General features: G+C 47.5%; 1 protein-coding gene across 1 annotated transcript; it reads right to left on the bottom strand.

Annotated features, from left to right (window-relative positions):
- Positions 1-483: 483 nt before the first annotated feature.
- Positions 484-6,384, bottom strand: LOC138675054 (cyclin-dependent kinase inhibitor 1B-like). The gene is made up of 3 exons (XM_069763014.1): positions 5,990-6,384; positions 4,943-5,067; positions 484-1,448 (listed from the first exon to the last, which is right to left on the bottom strand). Exons 1-2 carry the CDS (start codon positions 6,312-6,314, stop codon positions 4,985-4,987), a joined length of 408 nt encoding a protein of 135 aa, XP_069619115.1. The 5' UTR covers positions 6,315-6,384; the 3' UTR covers positions 484-1,448; positions 4,943-4,984.
- Between the last annotated feature and the right edge of the window lie 11,446 nt (positions 6,385-17,830).

Genomic DNA, 17,830 nt, shown 5'->3' with positions numbered 1-17,830 from the left:
GGCGAGAAGAAAGGGTTAATATTGCCGGGCACAGCTGGTTCCGCTGCCCAGGAAGTGCATTACTGGTACATTAGTAAAGGCATGGACTGGTGAGGGCGGGCAACGCCGCAAAAAAGATACAAGTTGACCTAAAATATAAAAATGTTTTTTTTTAAAAAGTCGATAAAAAAAAAATGTAAAAATTATATATATATAATCATGATTAACCCCTGACTTGCTGGCAGCCAGAGAATGAAAAATGGTGCATTCTACTATGTGGACGTATCTTTTTATTTATTTATTTTACACCATAACAAACGGAAATATGATGGTTGCATAAAAGAAAAAAAAAAAAAAAAAATATATATATATATATATATATATATATATATATATATATATATATATATATATATATATATATATATATATATATATATATATATATATAAAGCTTAGAACCAGACAATTATTTTTTTTTCTTCACACAGCATGTTGCCAGTGTACACAAAAATCAGAACTTTTTATTTTTCTCAAATTTTAAACATTACAAATTAAAAAATAGATATTTGTATTTACAGAAGATAAAAAAATTTATATATATAAAAAAAAAAATACTGTGGAGCCGTCTTCTAGCAACGCCAGGTGTGAACACAAAGAAAAATGAAAATTAACATGTGGGGGAGGGGATTTCTGCCTTATACTCTTCTTCATATGAATATAAAAAAAAAAAAAAAAATGTAATATATAATATTTATTTTCCTTTCTAAGGTAGTTCAGTATTATAAGAAAATGTCAACTTTTTTTGTATTTTTAAAAACTAAAAAAAAAAAAAAAAAAACTATTTAGACGTTTTGACACATTCCGGCAAACAAAAAAAAAACAAAAAACTTTAATAAAAACTGATTTAAGTCAAATAAAAAAGGCCACATTGAAAATTTGATGAGAAATTGCCAACATTTTTGTTCGTCGCAGGGGCGCAGAATCACACACAGTCTGTAGGTGGCGCCAAAAAGGAAAAAAAACCAAACATCCATGGCGTCAGATTTATAAAGGAGGGGCTGTAGACGAGGCTTGTAGATGCTCATGGACCCCCCCCCCCCCCCCCCCCCCAAAAAAAAAAAAAAAAAAAAATTGTGTTGCCGACTTGGAGTTGTAGAAGAATTCACAGATCACCGGGTGACCTCGTGTGCGAGCTCAAACGCTTCTCTTCACTGGGATCAGTGTGCACCCGCTGCGCGCATCGCCCCTCTCTAAAAAAAAGTTTTATGTGCTACACAAGGGGGCGACAGCGAGCGCACGGGTGTAAGAGAAGACCAAGGTGCTTTGTGGCACAATGCTACATGTCATGCCCGGGGTCATTAGTGTTACTCTGTATCAGTGCTTTGCAGGGTTCTCCCACCAGTGACAGAGTCCACGAGCCAAGTGGGCAGAAATCAGCCGACACTGGAAGAAGGTGAGCCAGGTACCTGCGGGGGAAAGAGAGGAGTCAGAGAACCCTGGGAAAGTGCTGCACAAAGCCGACACCTGTATATACAAATCCATAGGGGCAGTATTATAGCAGTTATATTCTTGTATATAGGGAGCAGTATTATAGTAGTTATATTCTTGTACATAGGGGCAGTATTATAGTAGTTATATTCTTGTACATAGGGGCAGTATTATAGTAGTTATATTCTTGTACATAGGGGCAGTATTATAGTAGTTATATTCTTGAACATAGGGGCAGTATTACAGTAGTTATAGTCTTGTACATAGGGGCAGTATTATAGTAGTTATATTCTTGTACATAGGAGCAGTATTATAGTAGTTATATTCTCATACATAGGAGCAGTATTATAGTAGTTATATTCTTGTACATAGGGGCAGTATTATAGTAGTTATATTCTCATACATAGGAGCAGTATTATAGTAGTTATATTCTTGTACATAGGAGCAGTATTATAGTAGTTATATTCTCATACATAGGAGCAGTATTATAGTAGTTATATTCTTGTACATAGGAGCAGTATTATACTAGTTATATTCCTGTACATAGGAGCAGTATTATAGTAGAAAAAGCAGAAGTCCAGCGCGGGTGATGTCCGTAAAAAATACCTTTTATTCCATATTCGTTAAAAGCACATAAATCCAAAGTCCATCTTCATATCCATAGACACAAAAACGGGTGATTCATACCAGTGACAGTCACAGGCTTAAAGTGCATTAAAAATTTTGATTTTAATGCACTTTAAGCCTGTGACTGTCACTGGTATGAATCACCCGTTTTTGTGTCTATGGATATGAAGATGGACTTTGGATTTATGTGCTTTTAACGAATATGGAATAAAAGGTATTTTTTACGGACATCACCCGCGCTGGACTTCTGCTTTTTCTTCAAACTACTTGCTGCACTGCATGATCCGTGCGCTGGGCCTGAGAGGAGGTGAGCTGATCTGCGTTGCTTTTTCTTTTCCAGTATTATAGTAGTTATATTCTTGTACATATGGGGCAGTATTATAGTAGTTATATTCTTGTACTAGGATCAGTATTATAGTAGTTATATTCTTGTACATAGGGGCAGTATTATAGTAGTTATATTCTTGTACATAGGGGCAGTATTATAGTAGTTATATTCTTGTACATAGGAGCAGTATTATAGTAGTTATATTCTTGTACATAGGAGCAGTATTATAGTAGTTATATTCTTTACATAGGGGCAGTATTATAGTAGTTATATTCTTGTACATAGGGGCAGTATTATAGTAGTTATATTCTTGTACATAGGGGCAGTATTATAGTAGTTATATTCTTGTACATAGGGGCAGTATTATAGTAGTTATATTCTTGTACATAGGAGCAGTATTATAGTAGTTATATTCTTGTACATAGGAGCAGTATTATAGTAGTTATATTCTTGTACATATGGGGCAGTATTATAGTAGTTATATTCTTGTACATAGGGGCAGTATTATAGTAGTTATATTCTTGTACATAGGGGCAGTATTATAGTAGTTATATTCTTGTACTAGGATCAGTATTATAGTAGTTATATTCTTGTACATAGGGGCAGTATTATAGTAGTTATATTCTTGTACATAGGGGCAGTATTATAGTAGTTATATTCTTGTACATAGGAGCAGTATTATAGTAGTTATATTCTTGTACATAGGAGCAGTATTATAGTAGTTATATTCTTTACATAGGGGCAGTATTATAGTAGTTATATTCTTGTACATAGGGGCAGTATTATAGTAGTTATATTCTTGTACATAGGGGCAGTATTATAGTAGTTATATTCTTGTACTAGGATCAGTATTATAGTAGTTATATTCTTGTACATAGGGGCAGTATTATAGTAGTTATATTCTTGTACATAGGGGCAGTATTATAGTAGTTATATTCTTGTACATAGGAGCAGTATTATAGTAGTTATATTCTTGTACATAGGAGCAGTATTATAGTAGTTATATTCTTTACATAGGGGCAGTATTATAGTAGTTATATTCTTGTACATAGGGGCAGTATTATAGTAGTTATATTCTTGTACATAGGGGCAGTATTATAGTAGTTATATTCTTGTACTAGGATCAGTATTATAGTAGTTATATTCTTGTACATAGGGGCAGTATTATAGTAGTTATATTCTTGTACATAGGGGCAGTATTATAGTAGTTATATTCTTGTACATAGGAGCAGTATTATAGTAGTTATATTCTTGTACATAGGGGCAGTATTATAGTAGTTATATTCTTGTACATATGGGGCAGTATTATAGTAGTTATATTCTTGTACTAGGATCAGTATTATAGTAGTTATATTCTTGTACATAGGGGCAGTATTATAGTAGTTATATTCTTGTACATAGGGGCAGTATTATAGTAGTTATATTCTTGTACTAGGATCAGTATTATAGTAGTTATATTCTTGTACATAGGGGCAGTATTATAGTAGTTATATTCTTGTACATAGGAGCAGTATTATAGTAGTTATATTCTTGTACATAGGAGCAGTATTATAGTAGTTATATTCTTGTACATAGGGGCAGTATTATAGTAGTTATATTCTTGTACATAGGGGCAGTATTATAGTAGTTATATTCTTGTACATAGGGGCAGTATTATAGTAGTTATATTCTTGTACATAGGGGCAGTATTATAGTAGTTATATTCTTGTACATAGGGGCAGTATCATAGTAGTTATATTCTTGTACATAGGGGCAGTATCATAGCAGTTATATTCTTGTACATGGGGCAGTATCATAGCAGTTATATTCTTGTACATAGTGGGCGGTATTCTAGTATATTATTATAATTCTACTCTTGTAGTGATATTATGGGATGGTTTTTTCCTCCTCTTTACTACATGGCGGTGATGTTCTGGGCTGGCGATCGTCCTTTCGCTCTCACGTGACAGCCTCTGGGTAAACATTTGTCCTAGTGGAGATCCTCCATCATCAGACTCACGTGTTGTGTAGTTTGCTTTCGCCCGCAGCTCATTGTACGGCCGGAGGGGGTTTGGTTTGTTATCAAACAGCCGTACGCCGTGTCCCCGGCGTGTTCCTGCAGCGACCACTTCCTGACCCCTCCTCCCCCCATTTCCGTATATGTTGTTTTTCAGCTTTGACTTCCAGACTCTTAGATAGAAATGTGACGGTTTCAGCTGCAGATTATCCTGTGCCATAGTATCAGCCATAGTGAGTATTTCCCTATGACGTGACTGTGCAGGTGTCACCTACCTAGAGTTCACCCCTTTAAAGGCATCCGGGGTCATTTACATAAATTATTAGCTGCATAAGAAAAAGTTCAGAAACTTCTGAACAGACTGTTACAATTATTCACCAGTTTCAGGATCATCCTAAGTCGCACACCTGCACATTCCTAACACTTCTCACAGCTGAGGGTTTGTTGCAGTGTATTCGGTTTACACCACCGCTAGGTAGCACGATGACGGGCAGGGATTTGGAGTCTGAGCTCGTACGTACCCATGGCTCTAGGTGCAGGGTCGGCTCTTCTTCGGGGTTTTCTCAGGTGACGGGGGTCGAGCCGCCCTCCACAGGTTCTCCAGTCTCCGTTCTGTGGGATATTCTTGCAATGGATGTCGGGGGTTCTGGGGGTGAGAAGAGCGAGATGTGGTCAGTATTCGACAGCACATTTGCCACAGCTTAGTCCTGTCCCCTTGTGGGGGTGCTGGCTGTCTCATACAGCCGTCACCTTTTTAAACAGCAGAAACCGGGTCTAGCTCTGATCGCTGCTGTTTAACCATTTCAATTACGGTACTAATCTATCCCTACGAGTATGAAAAAAATAAATTAAATGTTGAAAATATTAATATATTTTTTAAAAAATTATAATTTAGATATAAATATTTATAATTTAATTATTAAACAAAAAGGAATAAAAAAAAAAAAATTTGTAGCACCCTAATTTTCTTAGTGATTTTTTTTTTAAATTAAAATATAAAACATAAACATTATTGCTATGAAGATAAAAGTCCAGTACTATAAAAAAAAAAAAATTTGGCAAATCTAAAAAAACTAAATTTCCAAGGAGTTTTGTTGCCGCACTCCCAAAAACCACCCAGAAGCTTAAAACAGCAAAGACAGATCAACATGAGAGTACCCCTAAAATGGTAATAAAAAAAAAAAAAAGTCAAATTGGTGTGAAAAATGTCATACCGCACAATCAACGGGCAAATAAAAGTTATTAGACTAAGAAAATGGCGACCAAAGCAATAGTTTTTTTTCTAAATATACAGAATTCGGAATTTTTTGTACTACTAAAATAAATAGTAAATTAATAATAAACAATAATAAATTGATGATATATATGTATTATGAAGTGAAGCTTCCGCCCGCACTGATCTCCGCTGATACAATGTTGCAATATTTGAATAGAACGTTCGGACACAAAGTGTAAACATGGAACGTTCGGACGCTGCGGACCCTCGGTGCGGACCCTCTGGGACCTTACACCCCCTGACAGCTGGGTGACCCCACACCCGAGGCCCCGCCCCCTGACGGGCGTCTCACCCGCCGTCCTGCTCTCCCCCGTCAGCCCTCCGCGTCTCTTCCTCCCGCGGGTGTGCGGTCCCCGCCGGTAGAAGTCGGGTGTGTCGGGCCCCGCCACCTCCCAGCTCAGGGCGCCGTCCAGCGGGCGTTCGTTTCGGAAGTCGAAGTTCCACCGCTGCCGCTGCTCGTCCTCCATCTCGCGGCGGCACCGGGCCAGCTCCCGGGCGAGGCTCTCGTGATCTACCGGCCCGAACAGGCAGCGGCGGGCGGGGGAGCGCGGAGAGCCCGGGGCCCGAGACACCCGCTCCACACCCGGAGAGCCCGGGGACAGGTGCACGCCCGACATGGGGCTCAGGGCGCAGCTCAGCGGGTCACCGGGCGATCCTGCGCGGCCCAATATGGCGGCGGGACGAGCCAGCGCCCGACGGGGGGATTTAAACGCCCCCTGCCGGTGATTGGCTGCACAGACGCCCTCCCGGTTAAGGTGGAACGGAGGAGATGAGGTGACCCGAAACGCCCGAGTGTGTGCGGAGATTGCGACCGGGCACTACAAGACCCAGCATGTCCTGCTCAGTGAGAGTAGAACCACAGGTGTCAGCATGCCCGCTGGGAGCTGCCGCATTTCTGCAGGACTACAACGCCCAGCATCAACCAACAACTGCTGGGGACCGGTACAACTCCAGCTTCACCGACCGCTGCCGACAACCCGGCGTCTGCCCTGTAATATACCCGGCGTCTGCCCCGTAATATACCCGGCGTCTGCCCCGTAATATACCCCGTGTCTGCCCCGTAATATACCCGGCGTCTGCCCCGTAATATACCCGGCGTCTGCCCCGTAATATACCCCGTGTCTGCCCCGTAATATACCCGGTGTCTGCCCCGTAATATACCCGGTGTCTGCCCCGTAATATACCCGGTGTCTGCCCCGTAATATACCCGGTGTCTGCCCCGTAATATACCCGGTGTCTGCCCCGTAATATACCCGGTGTCTGCCCCGTAATATACCCCGTGTCTGCCCCGTAATATACCCGGTGTCTGCCCCGTAATATACCCGGTGTCTGCCCTCCGCCAACCTGTAATATACCCGGTGTCTGCCCTCCACCAACCTGTAATATACCCGGTGTCCGCCCCGTAATATACCCGGTGTCCGCCCCGTAATATACCCGGTGTCCGCCCCGTAATATACCCCGTGTCCGCCCCGTAATATACCCGGTGTCCGCCCCGTAATATACCCCGTGTCCGCCCCGTAATATACCCGGTGTCCGCCCCGTAATATACCCGGTGTCCGCCCCGTAATATACCCGGTGTCCGCCCCGTAATATACCCGGTGTCCGCCCCGTAATATACCCGGTGTCCGCCCCGTAATATACCCGGTGTCCGCCCCGTAATATACCCGGTGTCCGCCCCGTAATATACCCGGTGTCCGCCCCGTAATATACCCGGTGTCCGCCCCGTAATATACCCGGTGTCTGCCCTCCGCCAACCTGTAATATACCCGGTGTCTACCCTCCGCCAACCTGTAATATATCCGGTGTCTGCCCTCCGCCAACCTGTAATATACCCGATGTCCGCCCTCCGCCAACCTGTAATATACCCGGTGTCTACCCTGTAATATATCCGGTGTCTGCCCTCCGCCAACCTGTAATATACCCGATGTCCGCCCTCCGCCAACCTGTAATATATCCGGTGTCTGCCCTCCGCCAACCTGTAATATACCCGGTGTCTACCCTGTAATATACCCGGTGTCTGCCCTCCGCCAACCTGTAATATATCCGGTGTCTGCCCTCCGCCAACCTGTAATATTCCCGGTGTCTGCCCTGTAATATACCCGGTGTCTGCCCTGTAATATACCCGGTGTCCACCCTCCGTCCTCTGACAACCTGTAATATACCCGGTGTCTGCCCTCCGTCAACCTGTAATATACTCGGTGTCCACCCTCCGACAACCTGTAATATACCCGGTGTCCACCCTCCGTCCTCTGACAACCTGTAATATACCCGGTGTCTGCCCTCCGTCCTCTGACAACCTGTAATATACCCGGTGTCTGCCCTCCGTCAACCTGTAATATACTCGGTGTCCACCCTCCGACAACCTGTAATATACCCGGTGTCTGCCCTCCGACCTCTGACAACCTGTAATATACCCGGTGTCTGCCCTCCGTCCTCTGACAACCTGTAATATACCCGGTGTCCACCCTCCGACAACCTGTAATATACCCGGTGTCTGCCCTCCGTCCTCTGACAGCCTGTAATATACCCGGTGTCTGCCTTCCGTCCTCTGACAACCTGTAATATACCCGGTGTCTGCCCTCCGTCCTCTGACAGCCTGTAATATACCCGGTGTCTGCCCTCCGTCCTCTGACAACCTGTAATATACCCGGTGTCTGCCCTCCGTCCTCTGACAACCTGTAATATACCCGGTGTCTGCCTTCCGTCCTCTGACAACCTGTAATATACCCGGTGTCTGCCCTCCGTCCTCTGACAGCCTGTAATATACCCGGTGTCTGCCCTCCGTCCTCTGACAACCTGTAATATACCCGGTGTCTGCCCTCCGTCCTCTGACAGCCTGTAATATACCCGGTGTCTGCCTTCCGTCCTCTGACAGCCTGTAATATACCCGGTGTCTGCCCTCCGTCCTCTGACAGCCTGTAATATACCCGGTGTCTGCCCTCCGTCCTCTGACAACCTGTAATATACCCGGTGTCTGCCCTCCGTCCTCTGACAGCCTGTAATATACCCGGTGTCTGCCCTCCGTCCTCTGACAGCCTGTAATATACCCGGTGTCTGCCCTCCGTCCTCTGACAACCTGTAATATACCCGGTGTCTGCCTTCCGTCCTCTGACAACCTGTAATATACCCGGTGTCTGCCTTCAGTCCTCTGACAACCTGTAATATACCCGGTGTCTGCCCTCCGTCCTCTGACAGCCTGTAATATACCTGGTGTCTGCCCTCCGTCCTCTGACAACCTGTAATATACCCGGTGTCTGCCTTCCGTCCTCTGACAACCTGTAATATACCCGGTGTCTGCCCTCCGTCCTCTGACAGCCTGTAATATACCCGGTGTCTGCCCTCCGTCCTCTGACAACCTGTAATATACCCGGTGTCTGCCTTCCGACCTCTGACAACCTGTAATATACCTGGTGTCTGCCCTCCGTCCTCTGACAACCTGTAATATACCCGGTGTCTGCCCTCCGTCCTCTGACAACCTGTAATATACCCGGTGTCTGCCTTCCGACCTCTGACAACCTGTAATATACCTGGTGTCTGCCTTCCGTCCTCTGACAACCTGTAATATACCCGGTGTCTGCCCTCCGTCCTCTGACAACCTGTAGTATACCCGGTGTCTGCCCTCCGACCTCTGACAACCTGTAATATACCTGGTGTCTGCCCTCCATCCTCTGACAACCCCCTCCACCCCCCCTTACCCTCAGACTAGGTACTGCACCTAGGATAATTAGTTACCAGAAAGGCTGCCTGCTATGTACTGGCTAGTGGGCACGCTGCAGCGAGGTCAGTATAACTACTCCCACTCTGACGGAAACAATAATTATCAACGCCGTCGGTCACTACAAAGCCTCCCAATTGCACAGGACAAATTCTGCTGTCACCAGCTCCAATTTCAGATTTATTAGCGGGTCCGGAGCCAACTCAAATTAGTAGCATAATTCACTTCAGAGGACGCAGCAGTTCGTTATAGAGCAAGGAGGGACAAGCTAGTAATTTTATATTTTACTAGAAAAAAGGTAGGCAGTGTTTACAGAAGTATAAAAAGATATTATAAAGAAGACAAATATATGTACAGTACAATTACAAATAAAATTGGAATAACGTTGAAAAAATCACTTACATTTCGTTATGTCATATCATCTCATGGCCGACCGTGTGCTATGGGGGAAGGGCGAGCATATATCCAGATGCATCACTCCTGTATAGCAGCTAGACCCCAGACAAAGACACATGAAGACTCATGCTTCCCTCACTTATTTCCTACCCTAAAACCCAGGCACTCCCCCTGTGGTGACCTCACTTAGAGGCTGAAACCTCCCCTTTACTTAGTCATGGCCACCATTTTTATGCCTAGCTCGCTGTATTATGAATCTCGTATACGAAAGATACAATGATCAGGATGTGTCCCACATCAGGTGGATTCTTTTAAGTGTGAACACTGTGTTATTACATGACCCGCTTATGGAGAAACCCACGCTTTGCACTCGTTGGGTTTAGCTTCTAGTGATTTCAGGGAGTTATAAATCCCTCGATGGACATCCGGAATATATAATTCTTATATCTCTAGCCCTGATCGGTGCCAATATATATAACCTTCAAAGAACAACAGAAGCTCATGCTTTGTATACCAGTTTTAACCAGTACCAGGTGGGAGGGAGAATGAGGGATTTTCAGAGTCTCACTGCTCAGCGTAAAGCCATATAAATTCTTGGAGGGGGGGGGAATGAGGGGGTTTTGGATTACACACACAGACAGAGAAAAGAAGGAGAAGAGGGGGGTTGGAAAGGCCCACAGCGTGTATCTGGAAAGCCATGGAACTTCTAAGTAGATACTCAAAAATGGCATATTCACATTATCGTGACACCTCCCCTTTTGGACCTCGCTACGGTAGCAGTACCCCGCGGTACTCCTCCATGCACACTTCAGCAGGTACGCCCCGGCGGGACAACCCATCTGCATTGCCATGCTCCCTGCCCGTTTTGTGTTTGTAAAGTCGTACTGCTGGAGGGCAAGACTACAGTGTAGCAAGCTTCCGTTGCTTCCACACATGGCTTGTAGCCAGCGCAGAGGGTTGTGGTCAGTCACCACAGTGAAGGTGCGACCGTATAGGTAGGGCTGCAAACGATACGGGGCCCAGACTATGACCAGGCAATTCTTCTCGACGGTGGAATAGGCCACTTCCCTCGGTAGAAGCTTCAGGCTCAGATACAACACGGGGTGCTCTTGGTTCCCCAAGTTGACCTGGCTGAGAACAGCACCGAGGCCAATCTAGCTGGCGTTGGTCTGCACCAAGAATAGTCGACTGCTGTCAACTGCTTTTAACACGGGAGAGCTGCACTGGGCTGTTTTCAAAGCCTGGAAGGCCCCCTCACAGCCGTCGGTCCAGGCGACTATGTGGGGTAGCTTCTTCCTGTTGAGGTCCATCAAGGGCTTTGCCAGCCTACTATAGTTCTGTACGAAGCGTCCATAGTACCTGCATTGCCCAGGAAGGACATCACCTGCTTCTTGGTCCTGGGAGTGGGCCAGGACGCAATCACGTCCACTTTCCCAGGCTCTGGCCTTATGGACTTCCAACCAACCCGGTGCCCCAGGTAGTGGACCTCTCTCATGCCCATCTGGCACTTTCCCAGCTTGATGGTCAGACCGGCTTGGTGAATGCATCTGAGCACCTCCTCAAGATGCTGCAGGTGTTCGTCCCAGGAGGAACTGAAGATGGCAATGTCATCCAAGTATGCCACCACGTACTTCTCAAGTCCCTGAAGCAGGTGGATGACCATCCGCTGAAAAGTGGCTCTTCATACCGAAGGGCATGACCGTTGACTAGTACAGTCTGAATGGTGTGATAAAGGCAGACTGCTCCTGTCCCCGGGGCTCAGGGGAATCTGCCAGTATCCTCAACTCAGACGCATTATGGTCAGATATTCTGCGCCAGCTAACTGCTCAAGCAGCTCCTCGATGCGTGTCAGAGGCTGTGATGGCGTTGAGCCCCCATAGTCCACGCAGAACTGGGTGGTCCGATCCTTTGGCGCGAGCACTACAGGTGAGGCCCACGAGCTCTTTGACCGTTGAATCACCCCCAGCTGTAACATCTCATCAATCTCCTGCTGTATAACCTGCTGCACCTCGTCGGAGATCCAATAGGGTGTTCGCCGTAGTGGGGTATGATTCCCGGTGTCCACCTCGTGGACCTCTAACTCAGTCCTTCCAGGTCGGTTGGAGAATACGGTCCGGAAGGGTTCCAGCGTGGTCTGCAACTGCTGGGGTTCGGTTAACAAGGTGCTTAGCTCTAGTCCTTGATGGACCCACCAGCCTTGGCTTGGGCCAGCATGTCCAGGAGGGGGTCTTCCTCCCCATCTTTGGGCAGGCTGCAGATCAGTAAGAACTAGGCTTCACATTCGTGATGAGCCTTGATTATATTGACGTGAAAGACCTTCTGCCTACCCCGAGCGTGGTCAAGTGTGACCATGTAGGTGACTGGGTTGAGCTGTTGGTGGACGACGTACGGGCCTTCCCAGGCTGCCTGACAGCACCCACACCTTTTGACCCACGTGGTAGGTCCGCTACCAGGCGTTCTGGTCATACCAGTGCTTCTGATCAGCCTGAACCTGCGTCATGTTGTCATTCACCAACTGCGTCAAGGTCTGCATCTTGTCACGGAAGCGTATGACATACTCCACTATGGGCACTTCAGAAGGGTTCGGCTCCTCTTCCCAGGATTCTCTTACCAACCCAAGGGGTCCCTGGACTCGCCTGCCGTAGAGGAGCTTGAAGAGGGATAACCCCGTCGAGGCCTGCGGAACCTCTCGGTAAGCAAATAGCGGGTGTGGGAGGTACCGCTCCCAGTCGCGCCTTTGGGTCTCAACCAGCATGTGCAGCATCTGTTTGAGGGTACCATTGAAGCGTTCACACAAGCCATTGGTCTGTGGGTGATACGCACTCGATACTAGACGCTTCACCTGCATTCTCTTACAGAGAGCGTCCATTAGGCGAGACATGAAGTGGGGCCCTTGATCGGTAAGCATCTCTCTTGGAAATCCTACCCGTGAAAAGATGGCCAGCAGTGCATCCGCCACCTTATCTGCCCTAGTTGAATACAGAGCCACTGCCTCTGGGTAACGGGTAGCGTAGTCTACCACAGTGAGGACGTATTGCTTTCCACAGCTAATGAGGACGGCCAGCGGGCCCACAATCTCCACCGCGATCCTCTGGAAAGGCTCCTCTATCACTAGTAAAGGGATCAGGGGAGCCTTAAGAGCAGGCCCGGCCTTCCCCACTCTTTGACAGGTGACACAGGAGCTGCAGTAGTTTGACACATCTGTCCCCATCTTAGGCCAATAGAAGTGTTGAGACAGCCGGGCCTTAGTTTTTCTGATCCCCAAGTGTCCAGCGAGTGGGATCTCATTAGCAATCCTCAACAACTCACCTCTGAATTGGTGCAGGACAACCAGTTGTCTTTCCCTCAACCCCTCCTTTTGTGATTTTCCAGGTACTGTCTGCCAATACAACCTCCCTCGTTCCCAGAACACACTCTGACGTCAGGGTCCCTTCCCCACGGGAACCCTCTGGGACCTGCTCTGGTTCAGTCACGCCTGTGACTGAGGAGAGTCCAGCAGGTAGAACGTTATCTGTGTTCCGGGCACTCTGACTGCGGGTGACAGCAGCTACGTAGGCTGTCTCCCCGGGGATTTCCACAGACCCATCAGCCAACGCTGCTATGGGTACTACCTCCCCATCCACCCCCAACATCCCAGGAGCAGTGCTACTTATGGGGCAGTTACCTTCCTCGGTGGCACTGGTCAGTTGCATGGCATCACCTTCCTCACAGTTTCCATGCATCTACCCATTTCCCTGAGCACCATCGCTTGCTCCTGTTAGGGGTTCCTCAGCCATCCCACCCCGCGGAGTGACGTGGCAGAGCACTCCTGCACCTGTGAACATATCATTCCTAGGAAATAAATGGTTAGCAGGTAACACGTGCATATTTTCATCATCAGCATTACCCTCAGCATTTTCAGAAAAATAATTATCAGGTACATCATTAATCGATAAAGCATTTTCAGGTAACATGCGATTTCCCATCGCTATCATCAGCATTCAATCGGGGAGGGGAGTCAGGGACGTAGTATGCAACCATCTTCCCCAAATCAGTCCCCAATAAAACATCAGTGGGCAAGTTATCGGACAGCCCCACTTCCTTCACCCCGCTCCCGGCACCCCAATCTATATACACCCGGGTCATTGGCAAGGGATAGCAGATGACCCCAATCCCGGTGACAGGTTCTTCCCCAGAATGATCTCTTCAGGGGCCGTCAGTTCAGGTTGGATGAGGGTTCGTTCAGCCCCGGTGTCCTTGAGGCCTGTAGCAACATGGCCACAGTGACGTGCTGTACGTTGTCACACACCCTCCCAACCACACCACCCACCAAAAGAACTGCTGCATTAGGCGCTGGGGCCTTGGCTGGGGGGTTCTTCTGCTTCTTAGGACAGTGAGTGCTGATATGACCAGTCCGTTTGCGGAAAAAACACTGGCGACGGTTGGTGGTTGATCTGATGCTGTCGGCAACGAGGACAGGACCTCTGGTGTGTTGGCTGGCAGGGGTACTGGCGTTGGTTGCAGGCTTACCCCCTCTCCAGCTGGTGGTGACTGGCTTCCGCACTTCCGATCTACGGTTGGCCTCATAGGCATCAGCAATCTGCGCAGCTTTCGTCACGTCTTTGGGTTCTCTGTCCATCACGAACTGTCGCACCTCAGCTGGGCAAAGATGTAAGAACTTTTCTTTGATCATCAGGTCTCGCAGCTGTGCAAAGGTGGTCACTGACAGTCCTTGGGTCCACTGGTCAAACTGGGTCCCCAGTCCATGCACCACATCACTGTAACTGTCATGTGGGCCACGTTGGAGGGTCCGGAACTTTCTACGGTACACCTCAGGTGTAAGCTGGTACTTGGCTATCAGGGCCTGCTTGATGGCCTCATAGTCACCATCTTGTTCTGGCGAGAGAGCAGTAAACGCCTCCAGAGCTTTGCCTCTTAGCCCTGATGTCAGGTATCAGGACCATTCGTTCTCAGGCAGCCGGTACTGGCTGCAGGCTTTCTCAAAGGCCCTCAGAAAAGTGTCCAAGTCCCCGTCCTTTTCCATCACAGGAAAGTGCTCTGGCCTGGGTTTGGGTAACTGAGCGTTGCGGGACTCGCTGCTCTGCGTGGTAGATGGTACGGCTCTGAGTTGGGCCATCCGCAGTTCATGGTCCCTACGAGCTTGGGCTGCTTTTCCGCTTTCTCATGGTAATGCTGGATCAGCTGCAGACGTCCATCATGGTCGTCGGCGGAGAGTTGTTCCAAAGCTGCCTGCAGGTGGGGGTCCAATCCGCCCTGGTTGCTAGTAGGGCCGGCATTTAGTGGTTGGACCTCTGCTGCAGCCCCATTTTTGCTGGGGCCGGGTTCTGCATCCACTGGGCTCTGAGCGATTTCCCGTTGCACCAGAGCCACGACCCGTTGGCTTTTGTTTTTGCCCCTGGCGTCAATCTGCATCAACCCGCAAAGGGCAATAAGAGTGTCCTTGTTAAGCTGCTTATACCCACCTTCTCCTTTTGCGGCCATCATTGCCAAATAAAAGATAGGATAGAAACACAAAGAGAAAGGGAAGGGGTAATCGCAAGTACACACAATTGTCTCAGGACTAAAACACTGAACTTGTTCTACAAACTTATTTGCGCCAAGTCCTCGCAAGAACTGTGCAAGTTTTTAGTGAGAGGAATGATTGCTCAAACCAGATTATTAATGCTCTATTATCCCACCGCTCTGCCACCAATATGTCACGGTTCACGGGGAGGATACCTTTATCATCCCCACCACTCACATCAATTTGTCACGAACCAAGGTTGTTTGGTTGCCCCTGTTATTTCTGAAGGGTATTTATCTATAGCCCACTTCTCAGTTCCAGTTTGGAACCTGCAGCTCTCTGGCACCCCCTTAACCTCAGGTCAGACCAGGTACTGCACCTAGGGTATTTAGTCGCCAGTAATGCTGCCTATGTATTAGCTATTGGGCACGCTGCAGCGAGGGCGATATAACTACTACCACTCAGGTGGGAACAATAATTATCAACGCCGCCGGTCGCTACAAAGCCTCCCAATTGCACATGACAAATTCCACTGTCACCAGCTCCGATTTCGTAATTATTAACGGGTGCAGAGCCAACCCAGATTAGTAGCGCAATTCACTTCAGTCGATGTGACCGTACTTTATAGAGCAAGGAGAGGCAAGCTAGTAATTTTATATATTTTACTCCAAAAAAGGTAGGCAGTGTTTACAGAAGTATAAAAAGATATTGTAATGAAGACATATCATATGTACAATACAATCGCAATGTAAGAAAGGCCCATTGCGTGTATTTGGAAAGCCATGGAACTTCTAGGTAGATACTCAGACTTGGCATATTCACATTATCGTGACAACCTGTATTTACCTGGTGTCTGCCCTTCGTCCTCTGACAACCTGTAATATACCTGGTGTCTGCCCTCCGACCTCTGGCAACCTGTAATATACCTGGTGTCTGCCCTCCGACAACCTGTAATATACCTGGTGTCTGCCCTCCGTCCTCTGACAACCTCCAATATACCCCGCACCCTCTGACAACCTCCAGTATACCCCGCACCCTCTGACAACCTCCAATATACCCCGCACCCTCTGATAACCTCCAATATACCCCGCATCCTCTGACAACCTCCAATATACCCCGCACCCTCTGACAACCTCCAATATACCCCGCACCCTCTGACAACCTGTAATATACCCCGCACCGACAACCTCCATTAAACCCCGCACCCTCTGACAACCTCCAGTATACCCCGCACCCTCTGACAACCTCCAGTATACCCCGCACCCTCTGACAACCTCCAGTATACCCCGCACCCTCTGACAACCTGTAATATACCCCGCATCCTCTGACAACCTCCAGTATACCCCGCACCCTCTGACAACCTCCAATATACCCCGCACCCTCTGACAACCTGTAATATACCCCGCACCGACAACCTCCATTAAACCCCGCACCCTCTGACAACCTCCATTAAACCCCGCACCCTCTGACAACCTCCAGTATACCCCGCACCCTCTGACAACCTGTAATATACCCCGCATCCTCTGACAACCTCCAGTATACCCCGCACCCTCTGACAACCTGTAATATACCCCGCACCCTCTGACAACCTCCATTAAACCCCGCACCCTCTGACAACCTCCATTAAACCCCACAACCTCCAGTATACCCCGCACCCTCTGACAACCTCCAATATACCCCGCATCCTCTGACAACCTGCAGTTTCCCCATTTTTGGAGACGTTTCCCCCTTATGGGGAATATGCAAATTGTCTCTTCAGAGAGGAAGAGAACTAGAACTCTAGTGCCACCTATTGGAAGTAGCAATCCTAACAGTCAATGTCGACCCTTTAACGAGCCATGTCACATGACTTAGGATAATAGCCAAACCAGAATCTCAATTTGCAGACACTGTGGCACTAGAGTTCTAGTCCTCTTCCTCTCTGGAGACAATCTCCATATTTCCCAGAGGAGCATTGCGGCTTTAAGGGTACCTTCACACATAACGATATTGTTAACGATATCGTTGCTTTTTGTGACGTAGCAACGATATCGTTAACTAAATCGTTATGTGTGACAGCGACCAACGATCAGGCCCCTGCTGGGAGATCGTTGGTCGCTGCGGAAAGTCCAGCACTTTATTTTGTCGCTGGATCTCCCGCTGACATCGCTGAATCGGCGTGTGACACCGATCCAGCGATGTCTTCACTGGTAACCAGGGTAAACATCGGGTTACTAAGCGCAGGGCCGCGCTTAGTAACCCAATGTTTACCCTGGTTACCAGCGTTAAAGTAAAAAAGCAAACACTACATACTTACCTTCAGCTGTTTGTCCCCGGCGCTCTGCTTCTCTGCACTCCTCCTGCATCCTGTGTCAGCGCCGGAAAGCACAGCGGTGACGTCACCGCTCTGCTTTCCGGCTGACCGGCGCTGACAGTGCAGAGGAAAGCAGAGCGCTGGGGACAGACAGCTGAAGGTAAGTATGTAGTGTTTGTTTTTTTAACGTTTACGCTGGTAACCATGGTAAATATCGGGTTACTAT

The sequence above is a fragment of the Ranitomeya imitator genome, chromosome 4, assembly GCF_032444005.1.
Source record: "Ranitomeya imitator isolate aRanImi1 chromosome 4, aRanImi1.pri, whole genome shotgun sequence".
NCBI lineage: Eukaryota > Metazoa > Chordata > Amphibia > Anura > Dendrobatidae > Ranitomeya > Ranitomeya imitator.
Note: the sequence above shows the minus strand (reverse complement) of the source record. Positions and strands in the feature narration are given on the sequence as shown.

Coding starts and splice junctions, on each gene's coding strand:
- LOC138675054 (XM_069763014.1), bottom strand. CDS start 6,314: ATGTCGGGCGTGCACCTGTCCCCGGGCTCTCCGGGTGTGGAGCGGGTG. Junction 5,068..5,989: donor GGGGGAGAGCAGGACGGCGG/GTGAGACGCCCG, acceptor TCTCACCCCCAG/AACCCCCGACATCCATTGCA.